Here is a 15346-nt window from a genome sequence, read left to right as displayed (position 1 = left end):
CAAGATACTCCGTGTCATCGGTTCTGTTGCTTATGAGTTGGAACTGCCACCCGACGCACGCATCCACCCCGTATTTCATGTCTCCAAACTCAAACCATTCCATGGAGTTGTTCCTTCCACTGTACCGGCTCTTGTTTCGGACATAGTTGGGACCAAAATTGCAGTCACACCCACCGCAGTCTTAGGCTCACGCGTCTTGCAGACACCGCGGGGACCAAACAAACAGCTACTGATTCAGTGGGGCGATATGGATCCGTCAGATGCCACATGGGAAGACATTGATATCATCCGAAAAGAACATCCCTCTTTTGACCTTGAGGACAAGGTCGATTTGGGACCAGGGAGTGATGATACAGTTATTGGGCCAAGTCCAGGAAGAAGGCCCAATTTAGATCGCAAGAGGAAGCCTCCAAGTTGGTTGCAAGATTTTGTGCGCAAGTGATCTCACGCTCTTCCATATTCTAGAAGCTTACTGTTATCTTTAATTTTCTTAGGCAGTTATCAAGTGTGTATGATGATGCCACCTGTCCTTTTTCTTTACAATTTCAGCTATAAAGGATTGTAATGATTGCACTTTCTAGTCATCAATAAAATTAAACCCTTTTATTTACTTGTCCTTTTCTGATTCTTCCTCGATATCTGGAGCTACCCAAGCTCGAATTGGGCCCCACTCATAAGTTCTTAACAAATGTGTTGTTGAAAGTGAAAGAAAAGGAAAAGTGAGATAGGAAGATGAAAGCCATTAGCGACCCTTCTGCAGACAAAAGTGTTTTTGGAAGATGCTATTTCAATTCCTATAATACGAAAGAAAATTGAATTCGGGTTGTAGAAACCGAACTGATCTGGCACCTAACTTCAGGGGTATTTTAGGATTTTTGGGGGGTTTCGAAGCAAATAGAGGGGCCTAAAAAGCATTTTTCCGCATATGAAGCCAAATATAATTTGGACCTATTTATTATCATGATATATGCTTGCATGAAATATTCATTTGTACAATTTTTTTATATATTGAAAATGATAAATTTTAAAATTTCACAAAGTTGAATACAACTTTTTCACTATTTTTTAAATCAAAATTTTTACATTTATTTTCTTACAATTTTTTTAAAAAAACTTGGTATCCGGCATTTTTTTAACAATTGTCTTAAGAGTATTCTTTAATTCTTTTATCGATAAAATTAATACAAAAAATAAAAATTGACCATTGATTTACAATTTTCCTCCATGCCAAAATAAATAACCTAGTTGATCAGTTTATATAGATGATTAAGGAACAATACTATATGAAAGAGAAATAATAATACATTTACTTTTTTTGGTACACAGTACGGGTGTAGTTATGGTGCATAAGCCAAAATTAATGCACCATGCATAAACTTGCTTCCTACACTCAGCATATTTGCTTCCTACACCAAAAGTCAGCCCAAGTCCAAAATTAGGCAATTCATTACTCGCGCGCCCCCCATATACTACCACATTACTTGTGCGCCCCCCATTTGCTTAGCGCACCCCTCAGTTTTTTTCCTTTTTCTCTCTAGATTTCTTGTGAGCCCCCAATTTTTTTTCCTCCCCCAGATTTCTAGCGCGCCCCCAATTTTTTTTCCCTCCTCCAAACTTCTAGCGCACCCCCCCAAATTTCTAGCGCGCCCCCCGTTTCCAATTAAATAATAACTTTTGTTCCTTTGAAGTATATATTATAAGAATTCATTTTTAATTAATTTTCGTCATACACTCCCTCGAAGCTCAAAATAATAACCAATGGTTCATGTATATATAAAGCATACTTGTCAAACATACAATTTAATTTTAAGTTTTATCAATCATAATCACAATATAAATAAAATCTCATACATTAATTACATATATATATATATATATATATATATATATATATATATATATATATATGGATTTTTTTCTTTACAATAAAAAAATTATTGAATCCAATATCTCATGCATACTATCCAAATTGTTCTCAACTAAACTAACCCTAATTGCTTTATATGATTTTTTGCTTTATGTAGCATGGTTTTGTAAAATGGTTATGTGATGTTTTACTTAATAACAATGGTTTCAGTGTATAACATCTTGGCACTAATGCCCATACGAAACCATTTAACTAAAATAATGGTTTCAGTGTATAACGCTATGAAACCATTTAACTAGACTAATGGTTTCAGTGTATAACATCTTGAAACCAAATAACAAGACTAATGGTTTCAGTGTATAACGCTATGAAACCATTTAACTAGAATAATGGTTTCAGTGTATAACGCTATGAAACCTTTTAACTAGACTAATGGTTTCAGTGTATAACAGTATGAAACCATTTAACTAGACAAATGGTTTCAGTGTATAACATCTTGAAACCAATTAACAAGACTAATGGTTTCAGTATATAACCAAAATAAGCAAAATAAACGGTTGGAAAAGCTTCAGGACATGATTTGGAACATGAATCAATTTGAAACTTACTTAGTTTGCCTTTAAATCGAGCTAACCAAATAAGTTTTCTCTTAACTATTTTTGAACTTTGGGTATGCTTTTCTATTGTTTTTTCTTCGTGTTTCTTGGTATATTTCGATTTCTGGAAGTGTTTGGAAGCTTTTGGATGAAAGAAATTAAAGGTTTATGGTGTTTGAATGACTTTCAATTTTTCACAAAAATGGTGAAAAAAAAATAGTCTTGTTAAATGGTTTCAATATGTTATACACTGAAACTATTAGTCTTTTAAATGGTTTTCGTTTTGTTAACCGATTAATATTGTTAAACGGTTTCAATTTTGTTAACCCATTAATATTGACTAATGTTATACACTGAAACCATTAGTCTTGTTAAATGGTTTCAATAAGTTATACACTGAAACCATTAGTCTTGTTAAATGGTTTCAGTTTTGTTAACCCATTAATATTGACTAATGTTATACACTGAAACCATTAATCTTGTTAAATGGTTTCAATAAGTTATACACTGAAACCATTAGTCTTTTAAATGGTTTCCGTTTTGTTAACTCATTAATATTGTTAAACGATTTCAGTTTTGTTAACTCATTAATATTGACTAATGTTATACACTGAAATCATTAGTCTTGTTAAATTGTTTCAATAAGTTATACACTGAAACCATTAGTCTTGTTAAATGGTTTCAGTTTTGTTAACCCATTAATATCGACTAATGTTATACACTGAAACCATTAATCTTGTTAAATGGTTTCAATAAGTTATACACTGAAATTATTAGTCTTGTTAAACGGTTTCAGTTTTGTTAACCCATTAATATTGACTAATGTTATATACTGAAACCATTAGTCTTGTTAAATGGTTTCAATATGTTAATTCATTAATATTGACTATGAGGGTAAAATAGATTTTTTGAATCCTTAAATTTCAGCAACAAGAGATGCTTCTTGCCATGTTTCCCTGGACTCAAGTGCTTATAAAAGCACTTGTTCAAGTAAGCACTTATTTGATTAAGCTAAAAGTAAAAAACATAAAAATTAAGCAAGTAGAGGGGGTGCAGAACGTAAGTCAGGGGAGTGCATAAAACAAATAGAGAAGTCCAGTCCCAAGCCCAGTCCATTTTCAAAAAAAAAAGTAGAAAGGAAGAAACGATTCAGTGCGGCGCCAGTCCATGGCGCGTGATACAGATCTCAGATGTCGGCCTTCTGATCCATCCGATGGCTAGGATTTAACAAATCAAAATAGATCTGAGCCTTTGGATCGTTTTATAATAATCTAACGGTCATGACTTAAAATTGGAGGGAGCCAATGACGCGTCGCCACGTCATCGTCTTCAACCTCCACCTTCTTCTTCCTCATGAAGAACATGAAGGGAAGCCATGAAAGCTTCAAAAAACCTTCACGACCACAACAACAACACTAAATCTCAACCGAAAATTACGAGTGGGTATACCATTTTACTCGAAATTTAACGCTGATCATGAATCCATGCTTAGATTTCACAGTGGCGGTAAAGATTTTAAAAAACGATTCAATCTTTAAAACCTAAAAAAATTGAAAACACTTATTTGAGCGAAATAAGCAAAATAAACGGTTGGAAAAGCTTGAGGACATGATTTGGAACATGAATCAATTCGAAACTTACTTAGTTTAACTTTTAATTCGAAACTTACTTACTTAGTTTGAGATTTTGAGATGATAACATGTGTCATCAAAATGTCTATGATCAGATGGTTGTGATTAACTTATGCACCGTACATAAAATTGACCTTATGCATATTAACTTGTGCCGCAAAGTACTATACTTTTACTAATTTTTTTGTATGTATTGGTGTATTCAGATTTATCATAATTGCAAAGTTAACATGAAATTTCATAGAAATTTTTACTGTGGAAGGTCTAGTCCACATCTCCACCATTCATTTTTTTAAAAAATAAAAAATTGAAATTGAAGTGGTAATTAAATGGAATGCTGGGATTTTTTGGAAAAAAAATGCTCGGGAGAGGATCATTTGTTTATTGAATTTCAACCAACCTATAACATCTCATATCGATTTATCCAGAATATCGACAATAGTGTACATAACCAATGTTTTAAGAACCGGACCAGAAGTCGAACCGTTGTGACTACCGGTTCAAGGTTCAACCGGTCGGACCGATTCAACCGTTATTGAACCGTTCATATAATTTTACTATAATAACAAAATAGAATAATTTTTTTTTTCTCTATAACAAACTAACAAAACACAACTTAAGAAAGTAACAAATAAATAAATAAATATTAAATAAAATAAAAAGAATAATAATACTTAGCTCAACAATAAGCCCAATTTATTAGTGAAAAAAAGAACATACTTGACCCAAGCCTATTTACTAAACCCTAAATATAAATATCTAATCTAGTCTTAGTCAATACAAACTCAACAAACAATATGCAAATGTAATCAGTCGTCACCGTTCATCTTTCTCTTCTCAATCACGTGAGATTTTTCTTTCATTCTTTTTCTTCCTTATTTTTTATTGGCACATTGTTGGATATGAATTTGGTATTTATTAATTAAATATAATTGGTGGGTCCAACATTTATTTGAAGGTTATATTGTCAAAATAAAACTTTCAAATGTTGTGTCGAAGCTCTGATTATGTCGAAGTAAAAAGGAGTTTCGAAAGCTTTGAAGATTGTGTTTGAGGGTTATTTCACCAAAAGCGCGTCGAAGCAGTGAAATAAGTTGAAAGGCTAGTTGGGTCAGGCCCAGAAGGAGCAGTACAGGCCCAATAAGCGTTGGCGCGCGCTGAAGGAATGAAGATTGAAAGTGGAGAACGTGGGTCGACGTGGCAAATCGAAGAGCGTCCAGATGATCAAGAAGCAGTTACCACTTTGTCTTAGTATTTATAGCAGTTTTTCATTCAGAGCAGGGGTCACAAAATTTTTACATAAAACTCTCTCTGAAATTCTAAATACTCGGCGTTCGAACGAAAGGAAGATCTGAGGAGAAATGTATGTTTTGTGAACCATTTACTTGTAATTGCTTTACATTCAATGCAATTTATTTTCCAGCAATGTTCTTTAGTTTAATTTAAGTATTTGCTTAAGAAACTGCTGTTTCGAGGCGATTCGAACTAGCATTTTCTCTTATTGTTTGAAAACGATTTACTTCATAAGTGTTTGTTTTTCTCTTAAAACGAACATTCAAACATTTTTCTAAGTAAACAAAACACAAAATTGTCTTGAGATTTACTAGTTGGTCTCACGAGTTTAAATACTTAAACTAGCGGTTGTTTACCAAATTTCCACGTAAACACACATCCTTTCTTATATCTCTTCTTCATGCTCAATCTTGTTCTTTTTCTCTCTTTTCTTTCTATTCTTCAAGCAAATCTCTCTCTTTTCTTTTACTTTTTTAAACAAATCAGTTACTTTTATTTGTATAAAAGCAGAGGAAAAGAAAATTGAACCCTTCTGGTCTCTGTATTTCTATGCCCGGATCTTTTTACAACTCTGATAATTAATTACCGTAAAAGACAAAGGCAAATCTTAATCAATGGAAAAAAGGGAAAAAAAATTCTTGACAAAAAAAGAGCGTGAAAAGAAACGAAAAATAGGGGAATATTTTTTTTTTTAAGCTAGATTCCGAACCGGCCGGTTTTTTAAAATCACCCCGGTTCGACGGTTTGAGCGGTTCAGAACGGTTCCAAATGGTTTTTTCCGGTTCTACATACTACCGTTTCTTAACACTCATCCAGACCGCTGCTGTGTCCGGTTCCCGGTCGAACCGGCCGGTCCGGTTCTTAAAACATTGTACATAACTGAATCAGGAAACATTAAATTTTCATTACATAAAGATCAAAGACATGAATAGGATTTCAATAATCCACTAAATGAATACATGATTGAGCTAACTACTGAACTCAAATAAACTGAATCTTATATAATAATAAGATTAACATGATGTCAGCTCCATAATGTACTCCGCGTATCTGAATCTTCATGCTAGCAAACCAAGATATCTCGATTAACCTGCTTATCTGAAATCAAATAAGTGGGGAATGAGAACAGTCACTTCGTCTCAGTGAATTCCTACTACCCAGTTACTATTGATGCTTACACCCGGGGCAACTGATGAACTAATAGTTCTCTGATCCTAATATCGGTCCATAACATAATTTTGTAACATATTTCATAACATAACATAATATCATAGAGGTGTATCACAAATTATTATCTTGTTCGTTTTATTCATAACAAAGACCCTCTGAGGTGAGCCGGTCTCAGAGGTCTGACATATCCGTCTGCGATAATAATATACATCGACACGGCTGAAGCTCACAATCATAACATAATTGGATTCTAACGAATCCCATAACGTGGTACAAAAGTAACCACCATGATTGACCGACTTTCTTAACTTAACTTGATAATCTTGATTGTTATCCTCAGGGGCGTCTCCAACTTTTTGGAGACCCTGTGCATTATTAAAAATAGGCCTTAATAAAAGAAAAAATGTAAAAAGAAAATCAAAAGAATTATCATCGATTTAAATTACAAATAACATCGATAACACTAAAAAATAATCATTTTTTCACTACTATAAAAATGTTTGATAAATAGGACAATCTCTATTATACTATAGTTTTATCCATTTGATAAAACTATTGTATAACAATTAGCTATAAAACGTCTAAAAAAATTATTCACAATAGAAAAATATCTTTTAGGATATTTTGTACTCCCTTCAATCCTATATATAAGAAAATTTTTGCTTTTTAGGTTCATTGTAAAATGAATGTATCTAAATATAGTCTAGATACATTCATTTTACAATGAACCTAAAAAGCAAAATTTTTCTTATATATAGGACCGAAGACGGTAACTAATAAATCTCCCGTTTTAGAATAAAGATAATCTCAAATATCAGGACAACACCTATAATTTTTTTTAGAGGCCCCTATTTTTTATGAGGCTTAGGCCATAGCACATGTGGAACATGTGGTGTAGACGCCACTGGTTATCCTGCCCATGAATTCCCTCCCAAGGTATTTCTACACTGTCCTGATTCCTGATACTTAATTTCCTGAAGTGTGTTTGACGCTATAAACATAGTATGTCAGTATATTGTCTATGGAAAAGTTCCAAAATGAATAAGGGTTTAAAACGAGTGGCTAAGTTTGAAAAGTATTAAATATGCAGTGTACTGTCCTGCTATACTCGCCTAGCGAAGTTAATTCTCGCTTAGTGAATACACCAGTTCAGTACTCTGTTTTGCATTTTCTATATAAATTCATTAAAATGCCACCTACAAACCATATTCTTCCGGTCATAGTCATTAACCAATATCCATCATTTATAGTAGAGGCGGACTTAGAGATTTAATTTAATCCACCTCACACACATTATAGTCCTAAAATTCCTAATGTTATCAATGCATCATAATTTTGGGGAATATCTTAACTTACTTTCTAAACTAATGTTGTCATACATATTCTTGATTTGGGAAAATTATGGTACTAAACTAACTACAGTTTAAGGCTCTAAGGGAACCCACCTTTAAAATTAAAAGCTTTCTCAACAATTGAGCATCCAACCATAGTACCAAGCTCCCACTTTTAGCTCCTTCCAACAAGCTCATTCTTTGATTTGATCCTATTCTGTAGTTTTATTTCCAACCTTGAACTTTGTCATTGAAATCCCTTTACCGTAAAATGTCATCGACAACTCCGGGACTTGTCAAAAGACGAAATTTAAAGCTGCAACAAACTAAACCCGCATCCAGTTTTCTGGAGAAGGAGCAGTTACCATTTTAGTGAAGACATATCCAAAACACGAATTTCCTTGGACTTATTACAAACTCCTCTTTCCTTCAAACTTGTTCATCCCTGTTCCATGGTCTTGATCTCTCAACCTTCTGCACAACAGATACTCCTTATCCCTTTTCTATTATGCTTCAATTGCTTTAAGGCTTGGAAGATCATAACTGCATTTCGGCCACAGTAAAGAGAATGAGTTTGAGAGAAATTCTGAATTTCATTACCATACAAGTGCTTTGACACTGTAATTAACCTTCCAACAATATAACATGATAAATGGAAGCTTCAATTAGCACATGCATAACTTGGTTGAGGAAGAATAAGAAATTGGTTATGGAGGGGCTAGATTAGGTAAGAGAGAATGGGGGAAAGAGAAATCTAAACATGGATTTGGTGTTTTAGTTGTCATAATGAGTTGTTTGTGAAAGAATTTCATGCATGCACTACCTTTAATGGAAGACTGAAAATTTGGGTTATAGAGAGAAGGAGGCGACGGGTTGCAGAGAAGGGAGAGGAAGGTTCAGCTTCTGATTTTTTTTTTTTTTCTTTCTCTTACCAAGAGCACATACATATACACACTATGATTTTAATGATTGTCCTTCAATTTACGAAAATGTCACCCCTAATATTTCTTTAACATAATTTCTGTCAAAACGTACTCCTAACCCATTTGTACTTAACCACTCATTTCCAAATAGTTTTCAATAATTATCTCTAATTAATATTCTCTTATTAATTAAAGTCGGGATATTACACAACCTCATTTAATTGCTTTTTTTTTTTTTGTCAAGTAGTCTAGTAGATGAAAATTTCACCCTTAAGATAGATAAGTCTCAAGTTCAAACTTCGGTCCTGCATATTAAATATAATGTCTTTTACCAACTGAACTAAGTTCATGGAAACACTTAATACCTCATACTCCCTCCGTCCCAAAAAGAATGACTCATTTTGAATATATGCACTATTCATATATATTGTTTTGACCATATTTTTCTACTAATAAATAAAAATAAATATTAACATATAAGATGTTGTTAGATTCGTCTCGATGAGTATTTTCAAAATATCAATTTTTTATAATTTTTACTATTATACAATTAAAGATATTAGTCGCCAAAGTTATGCATTGGCATGCGTGTTTCGGTCAACTGAGTCATTCTTTTTGGGACGGAGGGAGTATTAACTATAATGAATTAGTGAAATATTTCTTAGTAAATGACATTCAAATATGACATTACGATTGTTTTAAATTATTAAATGAAAGTGTGAAATATTTCTACTAGTGTACCATTAAATTATTAAATGAAAGTGTGAATTAATTACATCCTTACGATTGTTTTAAAAATAATTTAGTAGCTAGAAATTTCACTTTTAAGGTAAATAAATAGGGTGTTCGGGGTTCGAACCCCGACACCTGCATATATAATGCGATGTCCATAACAACTAAGTTAAGCTCACCATGCATACAATTTTATATAGGCATTGATCGATCTTGATTCAATATAGAATTGATTGATGAGCAGACATGATTTCCTATTTCTCAAAAAATGAATAGAACAAAACCATTGTTGCACCAAACATCTTTGAGTGACCTCATTTGTCTCTATTTTATTTACAATCCCGTTTACCCCTTTTTATTTAAAATAAAATATAGTAATGCATGTTTAATTAAACTCTCTTAATAAAACAAAGTCTAGCTCAGTCTTCATAAAAATAAAAATTTGGTCCGTCTATTCCAAAATATCATTTTTGTGTCCCAAATTAATTTTTGTTTTGGAATTTTAGTTATTTTTTAATGATACGACATTGCATTTATAATGTGAGAAGAGGGTTCATGTTGCTTATTATATATATATATATAAGCAAACATTGTATTAATAAGGAGTACAAATTTTACACTAATTTTACGTTATAATTTTCTTTTTTAAAACTAATTTTATACTGTTAATCAATTTTAACCATGTATTTCACCAAATCATTCCACTACATCCCACTTCAATTATATGACATGGAAAAATTTTAGATTCCTATTAGATGTCAATGTAAAATTAATTTACACCGATAGAGCATATTCGTTAAACTCTTTTTAATTATAAAAACTTTAATATTAAGATGTTATTTTTTAATCGCATTTTTACCCGTGCTTGGCACGGGTCCGAATACTAGTTCAAATATGACATTACCATTAAATGAAAGTGTGAATTAATTACATCCATACGATTGTTTTTTAAAATAATTTAGTAGCTAGAAATTTCACTTTTAAGGTAAATAAGTAGGGTGTTCGGGGTTCGAACCCCGACACCTGCATATATAATGTGATGTCCATAACAACTGAGTTAAGCTCACCATGCATACAATTTTATATAGGCATTGATCTTGATTCAATATATAAATTAAGTTTATAGTCAAAGCACTTAGTATAAGTATATGAAGTGTACGTAAAGATTAGAATTACAATATCAATTAGAATGCCGAAATTGTTATGTACGTGCATACATGAAGAACATAGAAGAAAGCAATTTCACAATTACAAGCTAGCAAGAAATTGTATTTGCTTTAGAAGAGGAGTTAGGGTTTCCATGAGCTTCTCGCATGGGTGGTTATGAATTCCCTCGTAAGTAGTCACCACAGTGCTAGTGTCTTTAGATAGCCTTTGCACTTGTTTCTTCACATTGCAAGTGTGATGCGTGCATCGATAGTAGCTTCTTTATGTTGTTCATTAATTTACCAATTACCAATGCATCAAGAAACAAATCATTTAGTTATCCCGATACATAATGCGATGAAGAGTGAAGACTTAAAAAGGGGGTCACATAAAAACTATCTAACATACAAAATCTAAATTAGTAAACAAACTCTAGTACTACTAGTAACATATAAAAGGGGGTAACGATCATTTTTCACCCGAGCTATAATTGCCTTTAAAAAAAAGCACTAATTTAATATAGAAAGTTTGTTAAAAGAGTAACCTTTGTTTAGGGAGTTAAAGAATAAACTTAGAAGATAGTAATAGCCTAATAGGCAGTGGCGGAGCCAGGAAAAAAAACTCGGATGGGCCACTAAATTTTTTATTTTTTGAAAGGAAACCACTAAAATATTATATAAATTAAATATAAAAATTTAAATTATAATAAGCATAAAATTAATTATCAAAAATTTAATTAAATACCTTAAACATCAAGTGTATTGATACATTTAAATTTTTAATCATTTAATCTATTCATACATATAAAATTGATTTTTTTTAAAATTAAAACAGAAAAAAAATAGCAAATTTTAAAAAATAAACAGAAAAAGGAGTTAAAGTGCAATAGGCAGGCGTTGAACCAGCATACTTCCAATCCCATAGTCACAAACTAACCGCTGAGCTGTTTACAAGAATTTTTAAAGAATTACGCGTGTTAGTAATATATAGTATATTTGTGTAATTTTATTAGAATACCATGGGTATTTTAGTAATTTCCAGTGAGTTTGGGGTGGGCCATGGCCCTGCCTGGCCACCCCTGGCTCCGCTACTGCTAATAGGTGACTACTTCTCTACTCTCACCGAAGTTATAGTTCTAAAATGATGAAATAGAAAAATAATCATATCAAAATTATCCCTCCATAGAATTTTTATGGACTATAATGATAAAAAAAAATGGTTTAACTATAATGATAAAATTGATAATGCCAAAGTTGCATATGAAACTAATGTCTATTTAGATTAGCTTATTTTTGAGCTTATGAGAATTAGCTTATGCAAATAAATAAGCACTTATATAAATTCATAAGTTCTCTCTAGTAAAAGATGTATCTTCATAAGCTATTATATCATAAAATACCTTAACAAACTTATAAATAATACATAAAAGCTTATTTATTTGTTAAGCTATTTTGCATAAGCTAAAAAATAAGTCAATCCAAATAGGCTCTAAATGACTAATATCACAGATAAATCTAATAATGAGAAGAATCTAATTAACGAGATATTATTTTACAACTTTATCCTTAAAAAGATAACGAGTTTGTTTTATTTAAAGTATTTATTACATATTGTTGAAAAGGTGCACTATAATTACAATTAAGTTGAGCTGACCTCAAAACCAGATTAAACTAGTGATGAAAGCAAAAAAAAAAAATTAATGCCGATGCAAATTTAAAATGAGTCTTATGAAAAGGGACAAAGAAATTTTTTAAGATAGTTTTATATTTATGAAATGAAGGTAGTATATTGTTATTTTTGCATCAACAGGAAAATTTTTCCTAAATTATAATTTTAAAAGTTTATTGTGATTTTTACTATGTTAAGGTAGATTAAATATTTATGTTTTGATATCAAAATCGCAAATATATTTATAAAAGAACTTTGATAATGAATTGGCCTTTATAGCTCAGTGGTAGAGCATCAGTCTTGTAAACTAAAGGTCCGTAGTTCGATCCTGCGTGAGGGCAAATTCAGTTTTTAAAATTTCAATATGTTTGTGTCATTTTTTTTCTTTAAAAAAAATGTTTTTTTAATAAATATGGAGATATTACACCTTTTGTAGCAAGAGAAAAAAAATGAAAGAATTAAGATAAGAGAAAAAAATGAAAGAATTAAGATTAATATTCACTACTCTTTTCATTTCTTTTTTAAGAGTCTTTTTAGAATAGTAACACAAAATTAATAATTAAAGTGTATTTTTGCACTTTATCTTTCTATTATATCCTTATTTTAATCCACCAATAAATTCTTACTCCCTCCGTCCCAAATTTTTGGTCCTTTTAGTTTTTTTGTTTTGCCCCAAATCTTTAGTCCTTTTAAGAAACCAATGCATAATTAGTGATCATTTACCATTTGTACCCTTACTAAAGCTAAAATATTAATTAAATATATTTTCTCTTTCTTAATAAAGGAAAGGTAAAAATGACTTAACTTATCAATTTTTATCATTTCTTAATCTCCGTGCAAAACTCGAAAAGGACTAACATTTTGGGACGGAGGGAGTATTGTTTTACACACACTTTATCTTTCCAATAAATTTAATATATTATGTAAAAATGTTACTTCATCCATTTTTTTTAATTGTCCATTTACGTCAGATTTAGCGTTCCTATTTAATTGTCAATTTCGTATTTTAAGGGTGCAATTTGTCAAGTGTACCCTATGAAGCACGAACTCTGACATGGACACCGCGACACGACACAGACACCGACACCGCTACATATTTATAAAAAATATAAATTGAGAATTAAAATATATACATGTAAATCTAAGTTGGGAAAGTTATTTCTTAAAAAATGTTTTAAAACAAGATATAATAGTATTTTACCTTTATTTATCCACCTACTATCGAAAAAGTTAAAAAATATTGTATTCGAAATGTAATGTCTCCAGCCCTCTTTGATTAATAATGTTGTTTCGACACATCTTTAACTTTTGTAGATATGTCTGATATGTGTCTAAGGATAGTATAAGCAAAAGAAAAAACAATTTTTTTGGGAACTTGTCCGACACGTGTCGTTTAAGTGTCTTACAGGTGTCGGACACCGATCAAAGGAGTGTCAAAGTAAAGGAAATTCTTGATTTTTTTGGACACCGATCTGAGCTATCCGACACGTGTCGAACACCCCGACACGAGGTGTCGGTGCTTCATAGATTGCACCATTTGTCAATTACTCTTATCTTTTTCAATAAAACTAATAATGATATATATTCGGAAAACTAAAGTTTTTTTTTTGTATAATAGAAAGATAAGGTGCAAAAATACACTTTCTTAATTTGGTGTCACTGCTCTAAATGGACACTTAAAAAAATGGAGGGAGTATGTACCAAAAAAAAACTTTAGTTTTTCAAATATATCAACAATAATTAATTTCATTGAAAAAAATAAGAGTAATTGACAATGAATATAATTGACAAACCATACTCTTAAAATACCAAAAGAACGGTTAAATAAGAACGTTAAATCCGACGTCAAAAGACACTTAAAAATAAACGGAGGAAGTATAATTTTTTTAAAATCAATAATATTCATTATAATGTTAGGGACCAAATTGGATATTTACTATATTTTATATGTAAATATCTAGTTCGTCTGCATCTCTTTAAAAAAAATACATAAAATAAAGCTCTAATAATAAAATAATAATAATTTTTTTGTTATATTTGAAATTGAGGGTGCAATATATCAACAACAATAAAAATAAAAAATTTGAGGGTGCAATATATACGTAGAAGAAAATTACCAAATAGGCTCAAGCACACACATGAAAAATACATACATAGATAGATATATATATACCTGGGATATGTGCTATTCTTGACAGCTTTTTGTCCATATTTCCTCCAACGATAACCATCATCCAAAATATCATCAACACTTCTTGTCTGAAATGCAAACCTTGGTACTTTTGTCTTCTTCAATCTCCCACCTTTAACCCTTTTCTCCTCTTTGTTTCCTTTTTCTTCCTCATGCACTTTATAACTTCCACTTTCATTATTACTCACCAACAAATTAGAACAAGAAGATGTGCATTGAATATTATCCATTAATATCTCCTTAGCATCCCCAACAAGTAAGTTGTTATTATTTTGACCTAAGAAAAAATTGCCCCAATCAATATCACCAAGACCTTGATCTTGAGATTCCATAGGGTAATTTTGTAAAGGAGTAAAGAAGAAGGTGTTGTTTTGAGGTTGTGGTGGCGGCGGCGGCATCATTAATGGTGGCGGTGGGTTTGGTGGGTCTTGGCTTTCCATTGAGCACTCTTGATTTCAATGAAGAGAGAAAATTATGAGAGTGTTCTAGGGTTGAAATTTATAATGGGGAAATTAATAAAGATGGTGGAAGGTAGAAGAGGTTTGGCAACCATAAAATACATGCACTACATATTGAGAGAGGTAATAGTAACACTAGCATGCATTGATGATAACGAAATTTATTAAATGCAATATATATGGGGCACGTATCCTTTATGTTGTGTCGTGTTTTGTGAAAACTTATAGGGCAGTTGAGCTAAAGTAGTTGAATTTAGTTGAGTTTATCATAGGGTGCAAGACAAGAGTTACATAACTATGCAGATTCCACACATATGTAATGTATGATTGATTAATTGTA

The 15346-nt window shown here is 31.6% G+C and overlaps 1 protein-coding gene and 1 non-coding gene across 2 annotated transcripts; one reads left to right on the top strand and one right to left on the bottom strand.

The window, feature by feature from the left end:
* Positions 1–10615: 10615 nt before the first annotated feature.
* LOC123893173 (probable WRKY transcription factor 75) lies at positions 10616–15132 on the bottom strand. The gene is made up of 2 exons (XM_045943099.1): positions 14531–15132; positions 10616–10969 (listed from the first exon to the last, which is right to left on the bottom strand). Exons 1-2 carry the CDS (start codon positions 14986–14988, stop codon positions 10792–10794), a joined length of 636 nt encoding a protein of 211 aa, XP_045799055.1. The 5' UTR covers positions 14989–15132; the 3' UTR covers positions 10616–10791.
* TRNAT-UGU lies at positions 12627–12698 on the top strand. The gene has a single exon. It is a non-coding gene; the product is annotated as a tRNA-Thr (tRNA).
* Positions 15133–15346: the final 214 nt, after the last annotated feature.

This window comes from Trifolium pratense, linkage group LG6 (genome assembly GCF_020283565.1).
Source record: "Trifolium pratense cultivar HEN17-A07 linkage group LG6, ARS_RC_1.1, whole genome shotgun sequence".
Lineage (NCBI taxonomy): Eukaryota > Viridiplantae > Streptophyta > Magnoliopsida > Fabales > Fabaceae > Trifolium > Trifolium pratense.
This window is presented reverse-complemented; position numbering and strand designations above follow the sequence as displayed.